At 37.8% G+C, this 12,945-nt stretch overlaps 1 protein-coding gene across 2 annotated transcripts in view; it reads left to right on the top strand.

The window, feature by feature from the left end:
• Nucleotides 1-12,945, top strand: part of GABRG2 (gamma-aminobutyric acid type A receptor subunit gamma2) — a 100,392-nt gene that overhangs the window by 77,490 nt on the left and 9,957 nt on the right. For both annotated transcript variants that reach the window (XM_070232630.1, NM_001433549.1), the window contains exon 7: nucleotides 10,964-11,116. In XM_070232630.1, the coding sequence (XP_070088731.1) occupies nucleotides 10,964-11,116 (153 nt within the window). The remainder of the gene's footprint in view (nucleotides 1-10,963; nucleotides 11,117-12,945) is intronic.

Raw genomic sequence — 12,945 nt, 5'->3', positions numbered from 1 at the left:
GAGAGGTGGCTGTGCAAGATCATCATACTTGCTTAGAATAGCTGCCTGGCACCTACTGGATACCTAAAGTAGGCACTATGTGAGAGAAAGCACTAGATTAACCCCTAAAAATTAGCCCATGCCTTGACTCAGGGGAGCTTACCAAATGGATAACAGATATGTAAGAAATCATTATCTCCATCCAGTAAGAAAACACCTATGTGGTCAAGTGTCCCAATTTCACCAATCAGATAATACAAAATGAATACAGCGGGAAGAGGTCAGAGTGGAATTTTTTCTTTTCAGTCCTTCTAAAATGATAGAAAATGCTATTTAACAGATCAGGAAAACAATGAGGGAAGATGGAGCAACGCTGCCTCATAGAGGCGTATGTCCCACAGCAAGTCCTGCTGAATGTTTATACTATAGACTCTAGCAAGAATTCTCTAAAAAACAGGTTCTACAATCATGCACCTTTGGAGAATTTCAGGTTAAAGTAGACATCTTCCATAGCGCAGAGCTGCATCTGTGGTAACGTGCGTTGCAAACCTCGAGTGGAGGAGCGTGCTATGAAGCAAAATCAAATGCTCCCAAAGAAGCCATTATTTTTAGTATATTATCGAATCAACACTCAATGAAACACATTTTTAGACACCTTACTTTAAGTGTCCCCCCCAACTAATTTCTTCTTCTTCTTTCTTTTTCCTTCTTTTATCTCCCATCTTTTATTTTCCTCTCTTATCTCCTCTTCTTTCTTCTTTTTCCTTCTTTTTTAATATTTTGATTTCTGCTGGCTTTCAAAATTTGGAAGAAATATTAAACAATGGATGAAATAAAATACAAGCTGAGAAAAAGAACAAAAATTATAATGTTAAAGGATAAAAATTATTTGTAGAAATTAAATTTATGAAGAATACTTAAAAAGAATTAAAAAATGCTTATTTTGGAGAGAACAAGGCAGCATCCTTCTAATTATAATTTGAACCCATATTTCACGATTCAAATGCCCCCTAATGGTTCTAAACTACTGCGTTTCTAAGCTTTTTGTACCTGTTAGATTACTAGAATTAATGGAAATTAATGTGAGAGCTTTGGCTTTAGAGTCAAACCTTGGTTAGATGCCTACTCCAATATCGGTGGCTGTAAAGAAATTACCACAAATTCCGGAACCTTTGTATACTAATCAGTGAAATATGTCTAATAATAGTAAAGCATAGTTTTGAATGGCATTTAGAGTGCCTAGTAGAGTCTTTGTCGTATAAGAGGGACTGAAAAATGATGGAAATTATAACAAGAATTGAGCATTGCAATAATCCTATAAGGTTTCTGTGGTGGATGTTATCATCTCTGTTTCACAAGAAAAGAAACTGAGGCCCAGAGTGGCAAGTTAAAATCACTTATTAATATCAACAATTAGTTCTTAGCCATCTTGGGACAAGAACTCAGTGCAATGGATACACTCCTGTTTTTACAAATTTGTGAATGCCAAACAACTTTTCAGGAGAACAGGCTGATGGCTTCATAGTAGATGGAACGAGTGGCTGCTCATGGTTGAAGACTCCGTTTTCCAGAGACAGACCTGTGGACCAGGACTTTCCTGTGGGGAAATCTTGCTCCTTCACAGGTGACAAATAGGATTTCTACTCAATTCCTCTGTGAAGTGGAATCTTGTCCTTTCTATATCAGCATGGCAAAATATAACATACCGACCCCTTCTCTGTGGCCCTGGGATTGACAAATTAATTATAATCTCTAATTCCAAGGAGCATAAAGTCCTTCCTTAGCTAGTACTTATCTATGGTTGACTGGAGGTAAAAGACTGCTCTTTTTCTTAGGATTTCTCAGATTTCCACTGACATCTCTACTAAGCCAGTCAAATTTTCTTATCAAAGTTGACAGAAACAGATATAACTACACTATGGTATGCGTTCCTTAGTGGTTTCTTCTCACCTGTCGAAAATATTTCCAGTCAGTGACTTACAGCCATGAGAGCTAAGAATGAAATATGAAGTTATGTTTTTAAATTTCTCCCACATGAGACTTCTCAAAGGGATAGATTAGGAGACCTAGTGGTGTCACAATAACGTGCTATGCAAGAAGTAACCACACATAAAAGACTATTGTGTCACCTTTGACTTAATAAGCCATGTGATATGTAAGCAGTCTGTACTTCAGAGTCCAAGTTGAACAGAAGAGGATATTTAATTTTTGTGACACAAATTTGTGAACTATATTAAAATGATGGTATTAATGGTTTTCGTGGATACATTGCTGTTCATATAAAGAAAAAGAAAACTGGCTGCTTTACTCTTATTCCTGAAGGTTGCAGGCAGTCTTTTAACAAAGGCTAAAAACAATATCACTCAACAGGAAGCTTACTTACCAATGTCAGAGAAGCTATTTTGTAAAACAACTATCTTTAGGAAGTTGCAAGTACCACCTCCTCCATCGATTGTATCTGAAAGATTACAAAACACTTTGTTACCATTAGCACGTACGGCACAGCCTTAGCAACAGGTATGATTATCCCTGTTTTACTGGGAGAATTTAAAAACTTACCCATGTCTCTGCACCTTTTTAATGTCATCAGTAGAACTTGAATCCTGGGACTGGATCCTGTGTATTTTCTGCTACCACAAACTACTCTGCACTTATGTAAAACACATTTTAGCATCTAGTCAGATGTTGGTAGGAGTTACATTTAATTATGCTGGGAAATTGCATTCCCTTTGGATGGATCAAAGTGGCAAATGCATTCATTTGTGTCTTCAACTTTAGATTTCCAAGCCAGTTGTTTTATTTATGCAAATCCCAAGGTGAATTTACTTGCTGTATTGTTGGAATTTGATGATGGGCTCAAAATAATGAATTGCATTACGAAAGGCCACATGGAGCTAAGAATCTGTCATAGCTCTTTCAGAGGGTGAGGAAGAGACACTGTTACACTAATGAAGAGGATTTTCCAGTAAAACAGTACAGAGAACTGAGATAGGAGCAAATACCTAGATTCCCTGTCTAGAGAAAACCACTAATCTCTGGAGGTTTTGTGAATATTGAGCTTCCTTCTGTCCAAAGCTATTCTCTGAGAGGAATGCTCTAGTTTGGTGGTTGAGTCAGACCAGCTGGTATTCCATACAAATGTTCACAATAACACTATTAGGTGTTCTAGTAAGGAAGTTGAGACTGAGAGAGTTGAGGAACTTGCCCCAAATCACACAACCTGTTTGTGAGAGCACTAGGATTTTTGAACCCAGCCAGTCTGACACCACAGTCCTTGCAGTGGACATTATTAATGTCCCCTTCTTCCATCACCTTCTCTGAGCTGATGCACTCATCCTTCAGGTGCTGCAAGGGTTGGGTGCTAACAGTCCCCTTCTCTGGAATTGCCTTTGGCCAAAATAGAGCCATTTCCACTAGGAGATGAACATCACCCCACTTCAGCCTACAGAATGCAAATTGCTGCTGCTCTTGCCTCAAGGTGGGACTAACTATGTGGTACAGTTTGTTCCAGAACCTCCCGGAAGCTCTTTTCCTTAGGTTGAAGCAAATCCATGCTTTTTTCCGCTGCCTTTTTCTGCTTCCTTCGCTCCTCTTTTCTGACAGCTAACCCCCAAGTCACTCTTGCGAGAATTCTGGATGCCAGCTCTGCTTCAAGGGAAGCTAAGTTGGAGCAGCTCCTGTTCTAAACACAATTTTGTGCTGCCTTTCCTCAGAGAAGTCAGAGGGAGTCTTTAAAAGACAAATTTATCTTGGAAAAAAATTACAAATTACACTTTTCCTTTTTCATTGTTTTTTCCCCAACTGTTATTTTGTTCTTTTTCCTCAACATGTGAACTTAAACAACAGATGAGATAAAAATGGTGACATTTTGAAATGAAAACACACCTATTAGACTTCATGTGGAAGACTACGATGGTTCTGCTTCTGCAGCGAAGCCCCTTTGTTCTCTTCCTTCACTAATTGGATCTGGCTGAGAAGCGCAAATCACCAATCGATTTTTTAATAAGCATAATGTGGCCACTCTGATGTGGCTGATTTCCCTTGCCTTTTTAATTCTTGGCAAGCTGTTAAGATTGCTAACAGCTCACTGTGACCTTATATCTGCATCTCAGGGGATTACATTCAGCAAGGGATCCAGTAAAAATATTTCCAGAGGCAACAATTTCTAAAGTAAAAGTTTAATATTTTAAAAGTCCATGTTGATCTCTGCCTTGGTCTTAAATGCTTTTGGTGTATAGTTCACCCAGGATTTTCTTCATGGTCTGCTGAACTAGAGCATTTATTCATTTAACAAATGATTGCTGAACTCTTTCTTTAAACCAGGCACTGTACCAGGTGCTGAGAATAAAATATTGAACAAAATAGGTACAGCCACTTCCTTTATTGAGTTCATGGACTAATTATAATCTAGAGTGTAATCTAACATTCACGCCAGTCATGCACTATAATTATGATCAGCTCTATGGTAGACATATGATGCTATGAGACCTCACTGAGGACATTTGATCTAATAAGGGCTTCTCTAATGATGGGATAAATTAATTGACATCTGAAGAAAGAATAGAGTTAATTAAGTAAAGATGGGGATACTAAAGTTTGAGCCAAGGGAATTAACATGTGAAAAGATCCTAAGGCAGGAGGTAGGTAGCAGGGGGCATTGAAGAAACTGCAAGAACCCCAATTGGAGCATGAAAAAATACTATTTAAGATGAGACTGGAGACATAGTCAGGGAAAAGGTCATACAAAGTCTTACAGGAAAAGTTAAAGAATTTTAATGTCTCCTGACAAAAATGGGCAATTACAGAAGAGTTTGGAGGTGTGTATATGTGTGTGACATGATCAGAGGAGCAGAGTATTCCAGAAGTTGGAGGCAACATTTGGCAAATGAGGACAAAAGAATGAGCAGAACCCCTTGGGAAAGCAGAAAGCAAATCGGATTGGGTGGGCATTAAAGAGGGAGATTATAAATGGTGTGAGATGTGGCTGGGATGATTCAGTGTGGATCAGGGCAAAATAGACTAGAATCATGGGGTAAGTAGTAAGGATTTTATACTGAGAAACTTGAAGAGAATGGCATGAGCAGAAATGCATTCTAGAAAGATTAGTTTAGATCAGCACTGTCCAACTGAGCTCTCTATGAGGAAGCAACTTTTCCATAATTGGTACTTATCACAACAGAGTGGTCACTAACCACATCTAACTATTGAGCGCTTGAAGGCGGCTTAAGCAACTGAGGAAATGAATTTTTAAGTTTTACTTAATTTTCAACTTTACTTAAGATGGCTACTATCTTAGCACAGGCCTAGTCACAGTATGGAGTGTGTGTGCAGGGGAGGGAGGAGTGGAAGGTTGGAATGAGGAAAAGGAGTGGGAGAGGAGTTAGGAATCCCGGAGACATAGGATGCCAGGAAGAATAAAGAGAAAAATCATAGAAGCATGAAATGAAAATATTTAATTTACTTTGTCTAGGGCTTAGAGAACATGAAGTGAATATGAGAGAGAAAGATCTAGGTTAAATTCAGATTATAGACAGCCTTTCATGCCAGGCTAAGGAGTTTGGGCCTTCTTTGCAGAGGAGCATGGATCTCTTTAAAGTTTGTGAAGAGTGGCATTATTTAATCAGAACTTTCAGAAATGTGCTTGCCAGAAACTTCATGTAATCAGACGTGTAAGATAAATTCTCACAGATATGTTTTATTGGATCCCTTGTGCCATGGCGTGATGCCACATTCATGTCTTTCTTCGCCTGAGGATTCCTGGATGGCACGGATCACACTATATGGTTTTCCCTCTCTTGACCTCAAAGGACCTAGTTGCCAGAAGAATGTTGAACATAATTCCAGAATAGTTCATGAGAGCCTGCCTGAGACACCACGGGGAATAGTGTGCAGGCGATGGATGCAGAAGCATTTGGGGGTGCCATACATGGAAGTTAGCAGCTGATTACATTTGAAAATCTTTTCTCCCCCACAATGCTCTAGACTTCTTAAGCTCAGGCACTGGGATTCTGCCCAAGGACTGAGTATTCTACTCATCCTTTTAAGCACATGGCAAAAGCTTGGTGCCAACTGAAAGGCAATATTTAAAACCACTTTTTTCTGAAGTGTTTATTCGAGATCTCTAAGAATGAAATACCTTTTTTTACATACTTCCCGAATGCCTTCCCCAAAGTTTACATCAGTGTATACCCCCGCCCAGAGTGTGCAGCTCTGCTCTTTGTCCACACCTTGTCAGTACTGGAAATTACCAGTTTATTTTTTTCCCCAAGCAGAGAGGTTAAAAGTGAAATACTATTACTTTACTGTGCATTTTACCGATTGCTACTGAAGTTGAGAATCTTTTCGTATATTTAGTATGCATGAATTGTTCATTCATTTTGGTTAACCCAGCTAAAAATTTGGATTTCTTTTCCCAATGATCAATGGGAATTCTTTATGCATCAGTGATACTAGCCTTTGATTTTTTATTTTTTTGGAAATATTTTATTCAAGTGTGGTATTTTTGCCTTTTAAAATTATGTAAAGCATTCTTTATAATAGGAAAGTTCTAAGTTTTACATGGTAAATGTGATTTTTTTTTCCTTTGTGCCTTTTATGTTTTATGTGATGCTGACAAAGACTTTTCCATAGTAAGATTATAAAGATATTCTCCTATGTTTTTTCCTTGAGTACTTATAGTCATGCTTAAGCTTGGATCTTCAGTCCATCTTAAATTTATTTTTGTGTGTTAGGTGAGGTACAGATCTAATTTTAGAAAATAATTTCCCCAGAAGAAAATGCAGCCAATCAACTCCTGCCTGCTGATAGTCAAAGTCAACCTCATGGAATTATGCCCGAGATTCAAGGGTTTAATGAGGGGTGATAAATGTGGATTTAATACATTGTCTCATTATTTCTCTCTGTCTGCCTGAGTTGTAGTCAGAGAGAAAATAATCTTGCTCCCATTTAACCCATTTAATTTACAATCACTTTGAGATTCCATAGGTCATAGTCTCCACATTTCCTAATATAGTGTTCTATGCATAGCAATGATTAAAAATATTTGTTGGGGCTGGCCCCATGGCCTCGTGGTTAAGTTCAGTGCACTCTGCTTCAGCAGCCTGGGTTTGCAGGTTTGGATCCCAGGCACAGACCTACACTATTCATCGGTCATTCTGTAGCAGTGGCCCACATACAAAATAGAGGAAGATTGGCAGATGTTAGCTCAGGACTAATCTTCCCCTGGCTAAAAAAGAGGAAGACTGGCAATGGATGTTAGCTCAGGGCAAATCTTCCTCACCCCCACCCCCCACCAAAAACAAATTGTTGACAAATAAAGAAGAGATTAGAGAAAGGAATGTAAAGAAAAGTATAATACTAACCAAGCCTTCAAAGTTAACCTAGTAGAATAATATATACTCTATTCAACTAGATTGAAGTGGACGGAGTAAGAATCATGAGAGAGGAACAAAGTGAAGTCTTAGTATTTTCACCATCCCAGCAAAGTGTTTAGGATGTTTAGAGATAATATATACAAACCATTCAGTGCTGGCACATAGTAGGGCCTCATTACTGGTAACTAGAACATAATTATTTTTATCATTTCAGGTGTTCAACAGAGAGAAACAATTCTCTACCATGGAATCATTAAGTTTTTAAGAGGAGAGAATTTCATGCATGAAATAAGAGTCTAAATGCCCTAATAAATGTTGAATTTTAAAGCTTTCATATGGTTAACAACACAGCTAAAAAATAATAGTTGGAATTCACTGTTCTTTAATGTTGATGTTCTTTTCCTAAAACTAGACATAAGATTACAAAAAATAAAGAATGGACATTAACAGGGGTTATTCAAATTATATGTCTCCTCTGTCATAGCTTGTGTCTATTGCATTCTAAATTAGGACAAAAGCAGGGACCAAACTAATTTATAAAATGCTATGACTTTAAATATCATGTTAGGAAAAAGTCAGTAGACAGAATAAATCTGAAGTGGCTGAAATAACCCCCTTTGCCTTGGTTGGCATTTAAACCTTTGGGCCTGGGATTCACTGATGCGGCCCTTTAAGGGGATTTGAATCTATAGGCTCCTCAGCCCAAGAGTTTTTAAAAATACAAAAAGCGATGTGGCCTTAGAGATAAGACAAGCATCAGACTGTCACTGTGAAGCTGCTTTGCTATTAAATGGCCTGTTCCCAAGTTTGAATCAGTAATCTACCGGTAGAAAAGCTTTGAATTTGCTGGCAAAGATGAAAGATGCTCAGAAGCTATTACCTTAAAATACAAATTGATAGATAAATCGGCTGTGGAAGTTTAGATTCTGACCTAAAGGGAAGTGGAGAATTGAATTGAGATAATTATCTTCTTAACCTCAGGCAAAATTAAAGTTCACCTTTAAAAGAGTCAGATCGTTAATGCCGAAGTATAGATTCTAATTCACTTACATGATAAGGAGTAAAAAGAAGTTACTAAAATTGTCTAGATTTATTTAAAATATTATAATTTGTAAAGTTTCACTTAAACATGTGTTTAAAATATGCAGAAAACTCTCAAGGACTTGGAAAATAGGGAGGAAAAAGTGTCCCTGAATATTATTTTAGAGGAAAACCTCTCTGTTTCTCCTAGCTTGCATTTGCCTCTGGTATTCAAATCAAGGAAACAGGAAAAAAAAAAAAAAGATAGACATTAATAGGGATCATCTCAAATTAAATGTCTTTACTTCTCATTCATTGCCTGTATGTATTATATTCTAAATTAGAACAAAAGCAGAGACCAAACTAATTTAGAAAATGCTTTGGCTTTAAATAGCTTAAGTCCAGATAAATCAACACAGAAGAATCATAATCCCAGGGAACAAATCAAAATCTAGTTATCATCAATAAGAAATTCATAGCTTCAAGTTTTGAGGGATAATTGCTAAATAATTTGCTATGTGTTGATCTCCGAGAGGGAACTGATGTTCCAGTGGAAGCTTATTTCCCAGTTAGTGTCTGCGTCACTATCACTGCCTTAACCAGACCTGACTCAGACAAGAAACAGTACATCAATCCACCAAAGGACAGTATTGGCAGGTAGTCTTAACCCCAGTGAGGAAACACTGCAGGGTTAGGGGAGAGTTTTTATTTCCTCAAACAGGAGCCCACGAAGGGTTTTGTGTCCCAGTAGCTTGGGAGGGTGCGGAGTTAAAGCTTCAGAGTGGGAAGGAAGAACTGGACTGAATAGGAATAACCCACCCTAATAAGTCAACTTTCTCTGCACGAGGCTTCTAAAGTACCTTATTTTCAAATCAGATCTAAATCAGCCAAGTAAGTAGAGAAACGCAGGCACAAAACCAAATTATTAAACTAAAACTCATGATTCAGATTTCATTCTCCATGCATTTTAGGATGAATTATAATTTAGTAAAGAAAGAAGAAGCAACATTTGGAAAGTGGTCTCATGTGTTCACCTCTCATTGCAAGAGCAGATAAAGTCTTTGAAACAGATGTTCTCTAAGAACATACAGAAAACATAAAAATATAGTAACTAGGATATGTCTCCAAGGTATCTTTTCTAAAATCAAAAATTAAAATTCTCTAAAATTTTACTTGGAATTATACAAAATGAAGGACACGAAATTTTAAAAGCAAAGCATGCATCATGATTGTAAAAAATCGGAGACTTCACATTGTGTCACATTAAATTGTTCTCATGTATAGCTATGTGGTTATTCTTTGATTCTTTTATTACTCTACTCTCTGGATTATTCACACAAACTCCTTTTTTGTTTGTCTGTTTGTTGCTGAGAAAGATTCACCCTGGGGTAGCATCTGGGCCAGTCTTCCTCTATTTTGTATATGAGTTGCTGCCACAGCATAGCGGTGGACGAGTGGCATAGTTCCACATCCAGGAACTGAACCGAGGCCACTGAAGTAAAGTGTCCTGAACTTAACCACTAGGCCATGGGATCGGCCCCACAAGCTCCCTTTTTTAACCAAATATTCCAGAATACAGCTTCTTGGGTTTTTTTTTGGAGGAAGATTAGCCCTGAGCTAACATCTGCATCCAATCCTCCTCTTTTTGCTGATGAAGACTGGCTCTGAGCTAACATCCGTGCCCAACTTCCTCTACTTTATATGTGGGATGCCTGCCACAGCATAGCTTGCCAAGCGGTGCCATGTCCGCACCCGGGATCCAAATCGGCAAACCCTGAGCTGCCAAAGCAGAAGGTGCGCACTCACCCACTGTGCGACCAGGCTGGCCCCAGCTTCTTGATTTTTCGTTTTTTTCTTTATGTTTAAATTTATAAATGTTTTCATTCATTTGATCATTTATTGAACAAATGTTAATGAATGCCTATTTGGAATCAAGTAGGATGCTAAGTACTGTAGTGCAATGATGGCTTAGAATAGACACAGTTTGTGGACCCATGCAGATAAGAAATTACTAATTGAAGTAACTGCTATGAAGGAAAACCATATGATTCAATGAAAACATGAGAAAAATATCTCAGCACAGGATTTTTGTTATAAACTGAGTAAAATAGTCATTTATTAGTGTCAACACCAGGATATTCCTCTCTAGTTTGTATGAAGAAAGGTCCTGAAAACAAGAGGAAATTGCTACAAACCTTAGGATTCATTGCAGGCAACAGAGGCACAGTGTAGAAACACTATTCCTCTCCCTTCCCACCAAACAAGAGAAATTTATATGGTGTGTTAAGTAGGCAGAGAAGGAACCATCAAAAATAACCCAAGATAAGAAAATCTGATCAATATGCTCACAAATGTTTCCTTCTATCTAGTAGTCACATTGCTTCTAAAAGGATCAGAATTCCGTTTAGTTTGGATTTTGCCTTTTTATTTTGGTTTCTAACTCAGGTGGGTAGAAGATAGTTTTCAACATATCCCTTGTACAGAGCTCTCAATTTAAACGTGTGAACATGAGAGTTGAATATACGTTTGTGTGCAAATGCCTTACCGTTTTTGCTAAGGCGCTGTGTGGCGCTATCTTTGTTCTATGGCAGGAGATTACGTGGTCATGACTGTCTACTTTGACCTGAGCAGAAGAATGGGCTACTTCACCATCCAGACCTACATCCCCTGCACACTCATCGTCGTCCTCTCCTGGGTGTCTTTCTGGATCAATAAGGATGCTGTTCCAGCCAGGACTTCTTTAGGTGAGACTCATTTCTTGGTGTTGTAGATCCCAAGATAAGTACCCAATATCAGTGATCTTTGCTCCCTTTTCTAAATTGATTTGCACTGAATTTAGTCAGCAATTACATAGAAATGCCATTTGTTTCATTTTAGAGAAAACTAGCATATAAAAAAGAAAGACAATGTTTAAAGCTTCCTAATTCTGTTTTCCTTAATTACCTCAATAGGTTTTCTTCAGTAACTTTTCCTGATAAATTTCAGTTAACCAGGATATAAGCAAATTTGTAATTTCAACAGAGTTTTTGGTCTTGGTCTCTGGGCAGCTATATGCTGGAGCTGCTCACACCAGTTCGTGAGAGCTGATTGCCCTTTTCCAGCGATGTGTTCAGTGATATCACATTTGTAGCTTGAAATCAGCCAAAGGGAGAGTATTAACAACATGGAAATAGACACACACTAAAGATGAGGAGCTTCTTCTTCTAGAGTCAATTGTCACACATTTACCAACATACCATTGGCTGTTGATTAATTCTAATGTGCATAATTATCATGATGATATTTGAAGACACACATACATAGTAATTGGCTCTTTATAAAAGAGCCATTGAAAGGATTATTTTTGGGAAAACACAATTACATGTGAAATTTTGGGAACCCCTCCCCTCCACTTTTAAGATTATTTGCCATTTGCTCCATCTATTGCGTGTGGTGATGTTTGTCTTGGATTTTCACATGTTTTTTCCTCACATGAGGAAGAAGGCTCATAGAGATTATAACAAAACCACAAACTCATAAGATCTTTGGAGTCTAGACCCATGAACAAAATTTTCATACTGACATAAAATTCCTTAAAGACTTAGCTAAGTAAGAATAGAGCTACTGAAAGATGACTTATAAAACCACAATCCTGTTTCATCAGCCATGTGAAAACTAGAACCACATCCCTTGCTCACTCTTCAGCTAGAGAGGCAGGATCATGCAATAATAAAGAGCTTGGATTTTGAAATCTAACAAATCTGGATTTCGACCCATATGTATAATATGGTCTTGGAAATGCCCTTTAATCTCTATAGATCACAATTTCCTCACATGTAAAATATTTATCATTTCCTGTACCTAACTTGTGGGGTTTTATTAGGTTAAATAAGGTATTCCATGCAAAGTGCACAAAACATAATGAGGCCTCAGAAATGTGAGCAGCCGTAGTCATTTTCTGACAAAATGATCTGTACCAGCTTATTAAAGGGCAGAAGCGATTACTGGGGAAAAAAAGACATCATTTGCATATTTGTCCTATTCCAAACCTAATTTAGTCTCCCATCTGTTTCGAAATAGTTATTTTGATTTTTTCTGTTATATGTGGTACTTTATAAGTCCTATTCAACAATTATAATATCTTGTCTAAGGCTACATGCTGAATCAAACCCAAAATATGTTGAGCCTATTACTTGTCACTCTGAGTGAATGTGTTGCATTACATGTTATGTCTGTCTCTCATATCAGAATGTAAATGTCTTTTTCACTCCCGGTATAGTCCTGGCATATAGCTGGTACCTCAATGATTATTCAAGTAATGTATGCACTTGTGAATGGATGGAACAAATGCACTGATGCATTCCAATCTACTCATCCCAAAAATATTTTAAAGAAAAGATTTCAAATCAATCTCTTCTCTAGAAGTTCAGACTCCTACTGTTTAAAATCTCTGTTATGGCCACACGGGTAGCTCACTTCAATTATTCATTAAATGAATGCTCACTGGCAAAAGACCATGGTGGGAGGGATCAAGGTGAGTGAGCTGAGGAATGAGGAATGAGGGAGAGGCCCCTGAGCAAATAGTAGCTTAGTG

This window comes from Equus caballus, chromosome 14 (genome assembly GCF_041296265.1).
Source record: "Equus caballus isolate H_3958 breed thoroughbred chromosome 14, TB-T2T, whole genome shotgun sequence".
In the NCBI taxonomy this organism is placed as follows: domain Eukaryota; kingdom Metazoa; phylum Chordata; class Mammalia; order Perissodactyla; family Equidae; genus Equus; species Equus caballus.
Note: the sequence above shows the minus strand (reverse complement) of the source record. Positions and strands in the feature narration are given on the sequence as shown.